The sequence below is a fragment of the Sturnus vulgaris genome, chromosome 4 (assembly GCF_052056855.1).
Source record: "Sturnus vulgaris isolate bStuVul1 chromosome 4, bStuVul1.hap1, whole genome shotgun sequence".
Classification (NCBI taxonomy): domain Eukaryota; kingdom Metazoa; phylum Chordata; class Aves; order Passeriformes; family Sturnidae; genus Sturnus; species Sturnus vulgaris.
In genome coordinates, this window is record NC_142246.1 from 14,658,703 (window position 1) to 14,675,749 (window position 17,047).

At 35.9% G+C, this 17,047-nt stretch overlaps 1 protein-coding gene across 1 annotated transcript in view; it reads left to right on the forward strand.

Annotated features, from left to right (window-relative positions):
- Window positions 1–17,047, forward strand: part of CC2D2A (coiled-coil and C2 domain containing 2A) — a 53,641-nt gene that overhangs the window by 24,511 nt on the left and 12,083 nt on the right. Inside the window, exons 15-25 of the mRNA XM_014883200.2 lie at window positions 293–449; window positions 1,534–1,681; window positions 3,699–3,837; window positions 4,622–4,825; window positions 8,088–8,180; window positions 9,983–10,074; window positions 11,766–11,933; window positions 13,373–13,478; window positions 14,851–14,960; window positions 15,080–15,176; window positions 16,411–16,509. Coding sequence (XP_014738686.2) covers window positions 293–449; window positions 1,534–1,681; window positions 3,699–3,837; window positions 4,622–4,825; window positions 8,088–8,180; window positions 9,983–10,074; window positions 11,766–11,933; window positions 13,373–13,478; window positions 14,851–14,960; window positions 15,080–15,176; window positions 16,411–16,509 — 1,413 coding nt within the window. The remainder of the gene's footprint in view (window positions 1–292; window positions 450–1,533; window positions 1,682–3,698; window positions 3,838–4,621; window positions 4,826–8,087; window positions 8,181–9,982; window positions 10,075–11,765; window positions 11,934–13,372; window positions 13,479–14,850; window positions 14,961–15,079; window positions 15,177–16,410; window positions 16,510–17,047) is intronic.

The following is a 17,047-nucleotide window of genomic DNA, read 5'->3' on the forward strand; positions in this document are numbered from 1 at the left end:
TATTGTACAGTGATGCATATTGTACAGTGAAGCCTGGAGTTTGTCATACTTGTCTCAGGTGCATTAGAAAAGTGAAGAAAGGAAGAATTCAGATCAAGTAAGCTGCTGATAGCTGAAATGTCTGTTAATTGGATATTTTAGAAAGTGAATTAATACAATTGCCTTTAATTATTTATTTAATGGATAAGCCATAGTAAAACCTTTTCTCTAAACACCCTGCAATATGTTTTCAACTTCTCAAGAATGTACATGAAAAATTTTCTTCTATCCCTCATTGTATTTTTTTTCCTAGATTTATGAAACAACAGGTATCAGCAGTACGACCTTGTTGGCTGAAGCTTTCTTACCTGTTCCTGAGACTGCAGTTCTGACAGGCAGTGCTCCTCTGGAAGAAATAGAGTTCAGCAGTGATCAGCGTGTGATGTTGGATCATGAAGGAGTTGGGAGTGGTAGGGACTCTTGTTTTCCTTAGTTCAGTGTTTCTCATTTTGCTGGAACCATGTAGAGATAAGGTTGGGGTGGGTTTCAGAGTAAATCCTGCTAAGAGTCTTCACAGCTTCTGTAACTGAGTCTTCCATAAATAATCGTGATTTTTATTATTGAAGTTCACTTTAGAATTTTTGTCTCTTACTAATTTTAAGCTCTGCGTAAATATGTCTGTTTATTATCTGTCCCGTATTAGTGGAGCTTTACAAGCTATAGAAGATGTTTAGGATTTTTTGAACATTTGAGTAATCAGGCCTCTGACACTGCAGAGCAAGCAGATATCAATCATTGTAGCTCCAGTGATTTTAATGTTTTAAACCACTGAAAAACTGTCTGTAGAAGTGTATATGCAGGGTAATTTTTTGTCCTGTTGATTTGTTGACAAGCTGCACAGACCTTTTCCCTGGGGCTTTAGGCTAAAATAAAACTAGGGAGAGATAGGAAAAGGGGAAACAAGAAGAATACATAGTAGGATATGGAACTTGCAAGTGTGTATAATGAAATTGAACATCATGGTGAGGTGACTGGCTTGCATAAATTTTCCACAGATAAAGCTAGAGCAGAATAGATAAGAAAATGAGGAGGAAAACACAAGGGTTAAAAAATCATTACAGCAAATGTGTTTGTAAATGTCACTCTCTATGATGACCATATGTACAATTGTGTGTCAAAAGCTTTAGAACTGACTTTTCAATCCTACATAATTCTTTTGACTCTGAATTTCTGTTTGTTAATAACAGTATGCTGAAACTGAAAACTACCAGAAATATTAAATGGTGTGCATCTGTAGAGGAAAAAAATGAGGCGTAGCCTTTCTTTCCAGCTCAAATGGAAAGCCTTTCAGCAGGTGTAATGGAATCTTTCACTCATTATTGTAAAACAGAGTTCTTCCCCACAGCACACAGTAAAATCATTGTTTCACATTAACCTTTTTGTATAAAGGCATAGGTTATTTGACTACTCATTTTCTGGAAGTATTTTTAAAAATGTTAAGATATTGTGTTTGAATGCATAAATATATTACTTTGGAATTTTCTCCCTTGATAGGTGTGTCCTTTTCATTTGAAGCTGATGGTAGCAACAAAATGACTTTAATGACCTCTGGAAAAGTATCCAGTAGTGTCTCTTGGGCAGTTGGAGAAAAAGGAATCCCCTTAATTCCTCCAGTATCTCAGCAGAACACAGGCATTCCAAGGTAATAAGAAACAAATTTTCAGTGATTCATGGGAATCTAATTATACTAATATTTTAAAAAAAATACTTCATAATCAAGACTTTCCATAATCTTTTTCCTTAAATTTGGAGGTTTTACTTTGTGCTGTAACCCTATGTGAATGTCTTAGGGTACATGTTTTGGTAAAAATATTTTAGTTAGAAATTTTACCTTTTAGCATATTATTTACAGATCATTCAAGCTGATGAATTCAATTTTACGATTTTCTAACAGAGTGTGAATATATTGTCAAGGAACCTTTCTGCAATTATTTTGCTAAGAGCAGAAAATCCGGCTCTTTCTTATCTGAAGTGCATTTGGAGTGGCTATGTCTAATTGGCCTTCAGGCTGCAAGTTGGTTATTGTAGATTATTTGTCCATTTTGTTGCTTTTATTTAATTCCCTAAAGTCAAAGAGATGATACATAAAGGCCACTTTTGTAATGTCCTTGGCTACCTTCACTAGAAACCCTTAAAAGTTTTCCTATAGTTATTAATACTGAGCAAGTATGAATACTTTTTTCAGCTGATTCGTTTGTCAGGTTTTTATTTATTTATTTAGAGGCTAGACATTGGCTTACAAATCATTCTGTTACTATTGTTAACCAAGCTGTAGCCATTCAAGTACTTTGCTGATCAATGTATCAGTACTCTGCTGATTCAGTAAGGTTAGAGTAGATGAGATTAAAATGTACAGAAAGATTCCCAACAGCTAACTCTTAACTGTGGAGACTAATCACTGTAATAAATGGAAGACTGAAGAATTTCAGAAGTAAATTTTCTGTGAAACACTCTTCTTCAAAACACCTTGTGGAGATGAACAGCTCTCTGTGATTTTCCATTGTCTATTGGGAAGGTCAGAGAATTTTCATGACTAATGTCAGCTTTTGCTGCTCATGAGCTTTTGAGCACAGTTGTGATTTAGTTGGCATTTTTTCAAGAGTGATACCTAAAGATAAATTCGATGTTGCTGCTTTATCTGCTGCTCCAGTAACTGCTGGATATTTGGCTGATTCTAACCAAGCACAAGACAGACCTGTAAGTTTTTAAAACTTTATTGAAAATACTCAAGTAAATAGAGATCAAAGACTGAAACTAGCACCCCTAACAGGAGAAGGGGCAGCATCCACTCCGGTGGTATTTGGCTGATAAGTAACACACATGCACTGGTATATTGACCTTTTGTGTCAAGGTTGGAGTAGTAGTGAGCCTTCAAAGGTGGCTTCTGTGAGAAGATGTCAGAAGCCTGGCGAGTGGGGCAGTGTACAAATGGCCTCCAGACAACCTACCATACTTCCTTGCCTACTGTGAATACAAGAAAGTGAGTAGGAGCACCCAGAGGATAAGGACTGGGGCCCTGTAGTTACAGGGAGGGCCACAAGCAGTGCTGCATCACAAGAGAGGAGGCTGCACGGGTTTCCCAAGCACAGGCAGTGTCCTCCAGTCAGCACGCAGTCTGGACCATGGCAGGCAGAGCAGGTGCTGGCAGCAATCCCACACATGGTGAGGGGATGATTCAGGCCCCTGGATCTGTGCAGAAACAGCGAGGAGGGGGCAGAGATGACGCCTACAATGCAGCCCTGAAAGCACCATCCAGGAGGACAGGTCAAAGACAGGAGTTAAGATACAGTGCAAGCAAGGGCTTGTATGTCTGAGAAGTTCTTAGTCAAAACTTCTGTGATACCTTTAACAATGTGAGGCAATTTATCTTCTTATTTTCTAGTATGCAGCAAAGTGGAATAGCATAGGAGTATCAGAAATGTATCAAAAAGCACCTTATTATCTTGTATAAAAGTTGTCTTCCACCAGTTCCTTCATATTTCCCCTTTTTTTGCTTTGCAATTGATGATTCCTTCGGTTCCATAGCTACAACTAAGAGCTGTGTACTGGAATTTGCTATTCAGGTTGTGGGGAGATTTTTGAGTTTTTCTAAGATTGTTTTAAATAGTTTTTTATATTGCTAAATCAAATGTGTTTTTCTCTCAATTCTGTCTTTTTAGTGCTTTAAAAAATATTGATGCTATTGCCTCCATTGGCACATCAGGCTTAACTGATATGAAGAAATTAGCTAAGTGGGCAGCTGAAGCAAAACTTGATCCAAATGACCCAAACAATGCAGCTCTGATGCAGCTGATCATGGTAAGTGGTGTTTTCAGAGCTGAAGGGCTAATGGTAGCTGTGGAACCCCTAGTTACCAGAACCTCCCCACGCAATCTGCATGCATGCAGGGAGGTAGCAGCATTTTAAATTGTGATGGACATACTTGTTTGAATGTTAAGAAGCAAAATACCTACTAAAAATATGATTAATGCATTTAGTAGTGGGTTGTTTACATATTAATGAATATGATTTATTAATCCATTCAGTAGTGGCAAAAAATAGGTATAAGGGAATGCACATACAGATCAGTGAATAAATTAAAAACAAATTACGGATTTTGAGTTTGTTGTTCCCTAAAGTGCAAGGGAATTTCCAGTGTACTTGTGTGGGACTAAATAAGAAGCTGCTGTTAGTGAGGATTGCACAAAGAGATCTCGGGTGCTGTAGAAGCTTCAGCTTTTCTAAACAACAAATTGAGGAGCTATTTACATAGCTGTTTAATTTACATAGCGATTTACAAAGTTGTAAATGGATCTCCTTTACAGTACAGCTTCCTAGGTTACTCTGACATGTTATGGTTTTCATACTCTCTAATCTTTTGTTTATGATACAAGGAAATAGAATTTTATTATATTCTGTAATGTATAATCTCATATGCTTTGCTCAGCAAAACACTACTATAAAATACTTGGTATTTCAGTCTGTCTGATCCATCTTTATTGCTTTTGCTTAAAATGAACATCCTTGCAATGTGCATGTAAAACTTAAAAAAGCTATTTTGTCTCTTTTTATGAAAAGGTTAATATTTTTGTTACTAATTTAGATTACTACAAGTGGAGAAGCACACGTTCCTGATTTCTTCAGATTGGAACAGTTGCAGCAAGAATTTAATTTTGTTTCTGATGAGGAGTTTAATAAATCAAAGAGATTCAGACTCTTGCAGCTCAGAAATCAGGAGGTGGCAGAGTTCCGAAACTATAAGCAAGTCCCTTTACATGAACGAGAAATCAGTGACAAAATCTTCCAGGTAGAGTGTTATCTGAAATACTTCTTTTCCAGTTTAAGTTCTTATAATATTTGACTTGCAATTAAGTCAGGTGGTTCTTTAAAGAATGTGAAGCTATGCTGACATGAAAAAAATACGAATTTTATTTCTTCAGTCTTTTCTAGTGTTATTTTCATCTAATTAAAATAGCTTCCTTCCAAGGCAATATTTCTACAGCAGTACTTCATTAAGACTTAAATAAAACAGAAAAACTGCTGTAGACAAAACTGTTATAAGATAGTTTTCATTAAAGTTGAGATACTTTTTTAAAAGTGCTTTTAGATATACAAAGGTAATTCAGAGATAATTCAGCCTTAGGCTTATTAGCTTTTGGGCCCTTTTGGGGCAGACTGTTAGAAGCAATGACTCTAACAAGAATTAAAACCTTTTTTGTTTTATTGGAGCCTGTGTTACAGATATTTCTGTTTTAGTACATTGCTCCAATTAGCTTACCTTGTCCTTGACTGTCTGTTAATTAACTTATTGAAATGCAATGTGTGCTTTTTTTTTTTTTTTAGGTTATACTTCAATTATTTTTATCTCAACTCTGTTATTAGTGTTAAGTCATGCATTTTTTTTTTGTTATTAGCAATTCATGTAGCTAAGGAGCATTTTAGTGTGTTCATTGGCTTAGGAGGATCAGAATCATCTCAGAATCTGGCAACTGCTGTTTCATCCTGACTTCTTCTGATATAGATTTATTTGAAAAATTCTTTTTTTCCTTTCTATTGGATGATTTTTTTTAAGATATCTATTAATCCAGTCATACCTGGCTCTTTGCAATAAATACTATTTTTACAATTTTAGGTTAGTTTTGTATATTTTATTTAAGTTCATTTTATGGACTATTTTCATTCATTTTATGTTATCATTTGAAATTTGAAAACCATAGTTTAAGAATTATTTCAGTGGAGGGTTGTTGTTTTTTTCCATTAAGGATAAATTGGAAAAACCCATGATTGTCCATTCCAAGTTTATTTTGTATGCTGTGATCTTCAAAATTAAGTTTCAAGTGATATTGTTCCTAGTTGGTTTACTAGCTATTTGGCAAAAAGGTCTGAAAGTTTGTAGAATCATGGAAATACTATTTGGAAAATATTCTCTGGAGATCATCTGGTTCTGCTTTCTGCTGAAGTGGTGGTGCCAGCTCTAGATGAGGTCAGCTGTTTATTTGTCTAGCCAAGACTTGAAAACCTCTAAATGGAAGACTCCATTGCCTTTTTGGATAACCAGGGCTTCACTACTCTTCCAGAGATTGTTAAAAGAAAAGAAAAAAAAGTCCAACCTGAGCCTTCCAAGTTGTGTTTAATGGCTGCTTTCCCTTATTGTACTGTCTGTAACTTAGAGAGATGATTCTGGCACTCTGTCCTTTGTAACTGCCCCTCAAAGAGTTGTGGGCAGATACTGCATTGCTCATTAATCTCTTCCTCACCAGACTGATTAATTTGAGCACCTTGCCCAGTGCAAGAAAGGCTCTGAAATACTGGAGTAAGTCCAGTAGAGAGTTACCAGAATATGTGCAGTGCTGAAGCACATAACCTGCAAGGAGAGGCAGAAAGGGCTAAGGTTGTTTTTACCTGAGCAGACAAGGCTTGAGGGGGTTTCTTACTGCATCTTTCAGGTACCCAGTGGTGCAGAGAAAACAGAGAGACTCATCTTTGAGGTGAGATGATGATAGACACAAGTTACTCCAAGAGACATTCCAGTTAAATATAATGAAAAAAAATTCATAAAGAACGTATTCAAGTTCTTGAATGCATAGTCCATCGAGTTTGTAACACTGCCATCTCTAGAAATACTGCAAATTCAATTATCCAAGGCCCTGAGCATTCTGATTGGAGTTGTTCTGACTCTGAGCATTTGCATCAGATGACCACTAGAAGTCACTTCAAATCTACATTATTCTAAGATTCTGACCTCTTCTTGTAGGTTATGTCCTCTAGGCCTCTTACAGTCTTAGTAGCCCTTTAGTAAATCCCATCCAGTGTCTCCACATGCCTCTTGAATTGGCAGTTGCAAACTGGCTGCAGTATTTCAGTATTTATACCCCCTCAAGTGTCAGGCTGGAGAGGCTGGTAATTCCCTTTGTCTGTAGGACATGCTGATCCTTATGTATCCTGTGGTTTCCCTTTTGCCAAAGAGCATGTCATTGGCTGTCATTAAACCTGCACTTGTTGCAGTATGGCTGTTACTCTTCTGATTGCTTTCCAGTCTGTGCCAATGCGTGAAATTACTCCACTCTCAATGCAGAATTTTCCCTTTTTTAAATTGAGGCTTCAGTTCTCATAGTTTTAAGTCATAAAGAGCTCTCTGAACTATGGTTCAGTCACTCATATTAATTGCTCTTCTTAATCAAATATCCTTGGCTAAATTGCTGTCAGTGCATTGAGTTTCCTTATCCAAGTCACTTGTGAAGAAACTGAATATGATCAATCCCAGGGGCACTTTGCTTTTTAGAGGACGCTAACTAGACATTGAGCTGTTCATCCTTACTGTTACAGCTCAGACCTGAAGACTAATTTTACTGAATACTTTTACATAACTAGCTGTGGTTTTAAAGCCAGTGTGATTCACAGATCTTGGGAGATCCTCTTGACTTGTAAGCCTTGTTTTCTGCTTGAAAGCTGAGTGTTAGCTCTAGCCTCTTCTTAATTTATGAGACACTTACCTAAACTTGTGGCTAGAAGTTGCATCTGTCAGTACAGCTTTCACTGTAGTCCATCAGAATAGTAACCCCAATCCTGAGAGAGATACTATGAACATACTTCTTCCTAAGAATCAAGTGTAGTTCTACTCACCAAGTGAGTTTTACACCCTATAGAAAGTAATTACTAATCATTTGGAAAAGTACTTACCAGTATTAAAACACAGTTCAGATTTCAGACCATCTTCCAAGAATACTGCATCATTTCTGTTTAGAAGGACTCTTCCTGTTGAAGCTGCAATAAGTGAAGCCACATCCAGGTCAAAGGTCAGCTTTAAAAGAAGAGAAGGAAATCATCAAGTTATTCATGTGGATTAAATTACAATGAATCTTGTAACTGAATGGTATTCTTGTCTCTATTCATGGAAGTTTAGCAAATATTGTATACACTTGGATTAAAAATAGCTTTACAAACTTCTTACATCTGCTGTGGTTTACTGTGGTTCATACATTATTATTAATTAAATACTTAGCATTTTTCTTTTATGTAATAAAGCACTGAATATATATTGAAGCACAAACTGTAATAAATATCTTTAGGACTATGAGAAGAGAGTGCAAGAGAAAGATGTGATTGACAGCAAAAATTACCTAGATGCACACAGAGCAGTTGTTGCCAACTATCTACAGAAGGTAAGATGCTAAATATATGGATCCACCATATTCCTGTAGGCCATATGTTGCTGCTGTACTTGGGTACTTTATTTCCATGAATATTAAAACCTAATTTATCTCTAAACATGACCTACAGACATCTTTGAAATTCCAAGTTAGGCCTGAAACTGGTGTAATTGAACGAGTGGAGGTTTGTGTTATTTAATGCTACTGAGAATGATGCAATATACAGAATCACCAGCCATTCTAGATATTTCTGACAGTTCTGTAAATTCTTCTTTGCTCCAGTGCCCCAGAGATTTGTACTGCTGAGTCCCAGGAATTCAGTGATTTTCTTCCTCCCTGTTTTCCTTGTTGGAGGCTGTGATGCTAAGAGGTTAATTATCTTCATGAAAGTGGCCCTAATAACTTCTAAAAATCATTTAAAGCAATACACAGTGTCTTGTCCTGCAGCCTAAGGCAGAGGGCATATCTTCTATCACATTTACCCTCATTGTGGTATTACAGTAACATTCCCCTTGTACTGATTTAATTTATTTTTCTAGTTTTCATTATATTAAGATGACATTCTCTTTAATCCTTAGGGAAAAAGAAGGAAAACATTCATCATCTAAGCAAGAAAAGTTTACAGTTTCAGACTGGCAACAAATCAAGTGCAAAACCAGTTTCTTACCAGTTGTGTAAATATCAAAAAGTGTATCAAATCCTAGCCTGCCAGAAAAACAGGAAATATGATGATATGGTTGAATTAAAGTAGGACAAAACAAATTGTTGGTTAGAAAGAATGCTTCATGAAAGAAGCATAGAAAAAAAAAAGTGTTTAAATCTTCCAGGCAAGTGCCAAAGTCCAGATTCAATATGATAGTATAAAAAATTATTTTTGACAAAGCTGTCATGCCTGTATCAGCCCCGTATGTTTGCATGGCATTGAACATATGGGTTTTGCAGCACCCTGAATAGTAATGGAGTAGTACAGAATAGCATACATTATAGTACCTTTGTTTGCCTCTTTCTTAGATAAAATACAAGTAGCCTTTTTTAAAACAGTACTTGGATATTTTACACTTCTGTCAATTGTCAGATGGACTAGAAAATTAGATTGCTCATATGAGAACTGAAATTCAATTCACTCTGAAATGTGATCTTTATATGTGTATTGCTTCTGATGTTGTACTAGCACAGAGTATAAAGCCATTACTAGCATTAGGGCTAAGAAAAAAGGACAAAGGCAATATTCTTTCAGTGTGCTTCCACATAGTGGTTAGGAGAAGAGGGAAGACTTTCATCTCTCTGCTTCACTCTATGACCTCAGCAAAGATATGAAAGGAACTAAGAATTTTAAACATTTATTTGGAACCACAGTATTTGTAATACAGGCTTCACTAGTTCTGTAGTCCAAAGTATTTCTTTTGATCCACATAACTGGTACCATATAGATTTCTCTACAGCCTTTTTTGCAGCTTCATTTAGATGTGGAAAAGAGATGTCCATTAGTATGGTTTGTTGTTTTAATTGTTTCTGATGGTGATCTGTAAAGACATAAAGACATAATTTTTGATTGTATGTTTTCATATATTCTTTCAATCTAAGCAGTATATTTCTAGAGAAACATATTACTGGTAAAACGAGCTGCTCTTACATTCTAAAGAAATAGCTGGTGGAAAGAAAGTTTTCTTTCAACTGTGACCCTCATAAATTTGGGAAAAAATGAAGAATATGTATGTTGATGTTTTGTTTGTGTTTAATAATCAGAATGCAAATATTGGCAGTGAGTTTGGATTAGAAATGCACTTTTTTCTCTTCTCCCTCCCCGTTCACAGGTTCGAGAATCAGTAATCAACCGTTTCCTCATAGCAAAGCACCATTTCGTTCTCTCTGACCTTGTGAATGAAGAGGAGATTCCAAGCCTGGGGTAAGAGAACTATCTTCATTTGCTACAAATAAAAAAATTAATGTAAAACCATCTGCTTTTTAAATTTCTATTTTGCAAAGTCTGTTGATGTGATTAACTGATGTGACTCCAGTATAATAGGTAAACTTCCAATCACTGTGTACACCTCTGCCAGTACAGTGTATTGATAAACAAAGTGTAGTAAAAACCTTTCTGAAAAAAAGTCTGGTTTTGACAGAAATAAAGTGACAGCGTGTAAATAAGATATAACAGGATATGATGCATTTCTGATGAGCTGAGCATAGCCCAGCTGGTGCCAGATTGAATATTTCCAATTTTCAGGCATGTATCAGAGTTAGAAATGCTATCACTGACTTGTTCTGTAGGTGATACCTACTTACAGTCAGTGCCCCTGCCCTGCAGATAATGTGCAATAGATTTTTAGCTGAAATTTTCTGTTTCACTTCCCATATACTTCTGATGCTGATGCTGAATGTTGTCATATGCTGTTTATATTCAAAAAAGATATTGATATTGGAAATTACTGCTTTTCTCTTCTAAGATTAGTTTCTTTTATTACTTGAGCACTTTCTTTGGACTTTTATTTCAAATCCCAAAGCTTTTGATTTTAACATGTATCAGTCATCAGAGCATAGATGACTCTTAGTGTTGCTCACCTAAAATCTGTGTAAGTAATGAAGTTGCAAAAGTTATTTTTTTCTTTCATGTAGAAGTTGCTTTAGTTCACTCTAAACACCCTTATAATACAGTCAAAGTGTTTTTCAACCTGTATAAATCTAAACAGTCCCATCTGCTGGAGATACAGAGACTTGCTCTCGTACAAAAGACTTCACACTTGGTTTTAGTGGATGTTTTCACATCACAGTAGAGAAAAATATGAGCAAGACTACGATTAGTTTTTTGTTTAAAATCAAATGCTTCATTTATATTTTCTCATCATGAATCCTAATTCATATGGTATTCTATTTGCAAAGTTTTATGGTTACTGGATTTAAAATATATCATGGCTTGGTTAATATTCAGTTAGTGAGATATTTCAGTAACTCATGATTTTGTGTTAACAGTAATTAATGTGGGGGCTTTATTACATATAAGGAAGAAATGCTATTAGCTATCAGTTTTTCAGTTTTTAAATGTGATTTTTGAGTGTCTGCAGTTCATATCAATGATGTAAACATTACATACATCTGCATAAATAAAATACATCTTAATTTTTTTTTCCTTTGGTTCTGCTTTACCTTGGGTTATAAGTTCTGAGGGTCCAGGGTATGTTGTGGTATATTGCTTCTGCTTCTTTCCTGTAGCCTGTTTTCAGCACATGTAGCTGTGTAGTTAGATGCTTTGCCTCTTCCACACAGTGGTTATGGTCATCTGCTAGATCCCTTGATTATAGCACTGTAGTTTAGATCTATCTTGAAGCTGTGTAATTGTCTTTTTTACATCTTACGGAATTTTGGGGGGATAAAACCCTAACAACCAAACTTTTTGGCACATGGAAGTTCAAATTCCTGAAATATATGACAAAACTGGATTGTGCAATACTAAACGATTGCAACATTTTGACATTTCAGAGAGTGTTTGGCACTAGCAGGAGCGAATATTTCCTTTTCCTGTTAGTGCATAATTTTCATGTGTGTCAGAATGCTGGATTACATACAAAACTGACTAAATACCTGGTTTATGATTATTAGCATTTTGGGACTTGGCCTCTTTAAACTGGCAGAGCCAAAACGACCATTAAGGCCAAGAAGAAAAGAAAGGAAGAAGGTCACAGCACAGAATTTATCAGATGGAGACATTAAACTGTTAGTGAACATCGTCAGAGCCTATGATATTCCAGTGAGAAAACCAGTGATGAGGTATGTTTCAAAGCTTGTTTCCAGTACAGATTCATTTTCTGGCTTCTACTGTTTTGAGGACAGATGAATTAACAGATGTTACAATTGAGCCGTGTGTGCTGTTTTGATTCTCATGATAAAAACATACTTATATACATTTATCTTTCTATTAATGATGATAAAGGACTGATATTTTGTAAGTTTGTAGATTAATATAGTAATTTTTCAGTAGCTGTGAAATTCAAGACATGTTTTACCAGAAACTGTCAGAAAGATAAGTTACAGCTTTGACAGCATTATAACTCTGGTAATACCAGATGAATTATCTCTTAAGCGAGCCCCTTGATAATACTCAGGGAAATTTTAATTCATAATATCTTAATTAAATTTCAAAAACAAGTATTAAAAAATCTAGTTCTTCACTGAGGAATACTGTATTTGCCTCCTGAGTGCAGCACGTTGGTCTTCTCCTTGATGACCCATTTAAGTTAATAGACTGAGCCTAATGTGGCTCTAATTTTAAAGGTGACCTTTACACTCAGGCACATTAAGACAATGCCTGCACTGCGTGATGGTGTGTCATGCAGAGACTGAACAGTCTGGTTCAGCTCCTGAAGCAATGTGTTAATGCAGGGTTCTCTCTCTCTCCCCACCAAAGTGAAATACCCCTTGCATTTAACTCAGAGGTATTTCCAAGCTGGGCAGTTAGAGAATTTAGCACCATCAGCTGTTCTTTCTCTTACTGTATTAGAGGTTCTGTTGCACTCTGTGAATAAATTGATACTGCGAAAAGCAATGCATTGATAGGAAAAAGGAGATGAAAAATTCAATTCATTACCAGAATTACAAAAGTAATTAAAACCCCAGTGCAATCTTTTTGCATTATATGGTACCTTATTTTGATCTGCTTTATACGTGAATGGTTACTTTTTATGGTCTATAATGTGGTCTTATAACAAAAAAAGTTATGTGGAAGTACTATAAAAATAAATGTTTTAACATATATTTTCCTTTACTTTACTCATGGGTTGACAAATCTGTAATATTCATATGAATTCTTTTTTGCCATAGAGGCCTTGCCTGAATACCATGAGATCTACACTGTTCATGAATTCTGCAGGGATTCAGCTACTTGAACTTAATAACTTGTAGCTCAAAGAGATGGTGTGGGGTAGGAAAAACAGAGTCTCCAGTGGATAAACTCTTCAGAAAAGCGAGCCTCCAGGCACAAAGTACTCTTTTGCAATGAGACTTGTAAGGAGTATACACTGAATACCCATTTCTGGCATTTTATTTCTGTTATTTGGTCTAATAAATATCTTCCCATGGTTAAAATTGTAACAAAAAAACATGAGGAGTATTTCCAGAATTCTGTATGACTAATAGACAATGTGAGAAATTCATATTTTGTAATGAATTCTCTGTCTTCTCTGGTTGCTGTTGTCTGTTTCCTCCTTTAGCAAACTTAAACAGCCATCAAAATCTTCGAGGGCCTTTAAAGAGATGTTTGCAGCCTCTCCATCAGCTCAGAGCCCACCCAACAGCCCAGACTGGGCATTCAACCAGGTGTGTTACCAAACTGACATTTTCTGTGAAGCTTTGAGCATTCCTCTTTTCCACAGACAGTAGCATTCACCCTCAGAAAGATACCTAATTGGCAAGGTTGCCTTGCCCATTCCTTCATCTCCAAAAAGAGAGTCAAGCTGCAAAAGGTTCAGAGAAGGGTGATAAGGATGTCAGATACACAGAATGGCTCCTGCCCAGTGAAAAATGGTGGGACTTTCAGCAAGAACACCCATAACTGCGAGTAGAGGAGGAGAAATAATGGTAGAAAGGCACAAAATTACGAGTCATAGACACAGGGTAAGAATTGACTATTTCCTGGCACTGTAAGTACAAATGTGAGTGGTGGGCAAATGAAGCTGGTAAGAGTTACGTTCAAAACAAGCCTTCAGAAGAAGGTTGTGATTCTTCAATCAGCATTTGGTCGGTGCCCAGAGAAGTTGCTTATGGGTATAGTGGATGAAAGAGGTTTGTTTGTGCTGAAGTGGGTATTGGACAAGTATGTGGAAGAGTGATCCATTGGGAATTACTTAATAGAAAAATCATTACAGACTTAGGAAAGTCTTTCATCTGAAAATGTTTGAAGTCTGGAAGAGTAATAGGAGAAAATACCATCTATGCCTGCTCAGTTCTTACTTTTTTCTGTGTGTGTTGGCTGCTGGCTGTTTTTACAGGCTGCACTTTGGGTCCAGTACACTCTTAGTTTAAACCAGCACAGCCATTCTTATGAAATTATAACTGCTTGCTATTTAAAACTAAATTCAGCATCCTTCTGAATTAAGATGAAAGACCTTCAGGGTTTTTAGTGGTTTCCTTATGATTTTCCTTCAAAATTACAGCTTTTTGAAATGTAGAAAAGATTCAATATGCATTTGAATGTTAAATAAGGCATTTTTAATCACATTAGGGGTTTGTTTTGTCTGGATGAAGTTGCTTATCTGTCATAGGAGCCAGTTTCAGGGACAACTGGGATTGTAGCTGTAGGCTTCTTGGATTACAGATAAGAGGATACAAGTGCACTTTCTTCCACTGATGTCTGAGTCACATGTTCTGTTTCAGTTACTTTCCTTGATTAGATAGCCTGTATATTTTCTCAGGAGAAAATGTGGTTTTGCCAGTATATATAAATATGTCAAGTATTCTGAATACACATAAACTTTTGGAAGTGCTAGTGTATAACATATTTTTAAAAGCTTCATAAAAACCCATGAAGAAACCCATGAAGTGCAATATTTAAGGTGTATTAAAGTTATTTCTGGGCTGAACCAGCATGATTGCCACATGTGTATTTCTAAATGCATGAAATGTATAATTTAATGTGCTCTGATGAATTTCCACAGAGGTCTGTTTCCTTTGTTTTGATATCTATTTATAGGTTTTGGTCCGTCCTTTTGTAGAAGTTTCTTTTCAGCGAACAGTCTGCCGGACAACAACAGCAGAAGGTCCAAGCCCCTGCTGGAATGAGGAACTTGAGCTTCCATTTAAGTATGGCAAAATGAAACCAAATTATTTCTGCATAACAATAATTTAATTTGAGCATGCAAATTTATCCTCATTTTCCTGTACTGTTCAAATCACTTTTTTGATTTATTTAACCTCTTCAGAGCTCCTAATGGTGACTACAGCACCCACAGTTTGCAGTCAGTAAAAGATGAAGTCTTCATTAATGTTTTTGATGAAGTACTTCATGATGCTGTAGAGGTGAGTTCATTATTGAAGGACAGTGTACATTAGAGAACATTGTGAGCTTTTTGAAGTTGTCAGAACAAGACTTTTCCATGTAATAACTTGCCCCCTCCTGCACCTCTCTTTTCTCTATTTTGTCATTTCTTATGATTTTATATCTAGTCAATACTGCAAGGTTGTCAGAGAGAGCAATCTTTACAGTGTTAACCTTTGTACAAATTCAGTTTGTACCACATAAAATGCTGCTAGAGTTGAACACATGTTTGTAATACATTTTACTAATATTTAATGAAATTGGAGATCCTAAAATTGAGAGGCATCATGAATTGCAATCTGAATTCTGTTCTTAATCTTAATCAGAGCTTTTTACTTCATTCCAGATGACTGATCCCAGTTCTTGTATTTTTTACTAACTATCTTGTTATGCTTTGTCTCATCTTGTTTTACAAGCTCTTTGATGAAATATTTTAAAAAAGCCCAAACCATCTATTGGTTGTTTCTGTTAATTTTTTTGAATAAGACAAAAAATTGCAAGTACTAGTAACAAGAAATTTTTGTAGGCTCTCAGTGTTGGCATAACTCCTTCCCCTCTTGAATCCAGTGAAAGCTTTCCTAGTCAGTTCAGCAGACACAAAAGTAGCAGCACTCAACATTCTTGAAAACATAACCCAGAAATAAATAATGCACACACTTCACTGAGAACAGAATTCTGTCCTCAAAACTGAAATGATACTTGGTGAAGCAGAAGGAAGAAAGCTACACTCTTGAAACTTGGATATGGAAGAGGTTTTTTTAAAAATAATTCTAGGCTGATCATAGAGGATTTGGAAATTTCATGGGCAGTACACATGAAAACAGTTTTTCCATTTCACAGTATTTACTTAGATTTTCATACAATTTTAACTTCAGAAAGCTTTTCTAAATACTAATAAAATATTTCATTAAAAGACCAGAGCTTCATTTACTTTGTCTCAGAAGAATCTTGTGGACTCCTTGTCAGAGTTTTAAGTTCTCCATCACAGGTTATACAGGACTTAAACCCTAAACTGCAAGCACATTGTATCATGGACTATGGTGTTCTATTATGTTTTCAGCATCTGATGTGCTTGAAAGGTGTGCAGAATAATTACTGCTGCACTAGTAATGGAACTGATAGTTACAGAAAATTAATACAGAATTTTTATTCATGATTGAATTAAAGGAAATGAAGCTGTCTTACAAAGTGTTATGTTGGGCAACTTTTTAATAGGATGATTGTGAAAGAGGAAGTGGAATCCACACTCGCATCGAGAGACACTGGCTGGGATGTGTTAAGATTCCGTTTACTACCATATATTTTCAAGCAAGGGTAAGTGATTTTATTTGAAGTAAAATATAGAACTGAGAATGGAAGAGGGCTGGAAATAGAATGTCAGATTTAATTATGTTCTTTGTAATTGTTAGTTTATTTTTATGGAATTGTTTGAAGATGTCTTTGAAACAACTGGGATTTTTTTGACAGATTTGGTGAGTATTTCCCAGTAAGTTCAAGGTTTTGAGGGGAGAAGAGATAAAACTTACTCAACGGTGACAGTGCAGCCTGGCTTCCTTCAGTAGCAAGGTTAAATGCACAGATTTTTTAGGTGGTTTTCTCAGTGGCTTTTGAGGGCTCTGGTATTGCACAGTCTAGATAGATGAACTAGGAATAGAATCACCTAGATAGGTGAGGAAATTTGACTGAGCTTTTTTTTCACATTTTCCATAGATCACAAGATTTTGATTTTTGCCTTTCCCAATCCCGTCTGTCTTCCATTTTTAGAACTTTTCAAGAGAAGCTTTTTTCAAGAAATAGCAAGAGTTAGTCATGGGAGTAGTAGTAAAACATGCACTTCTTCACAGAGGAAATA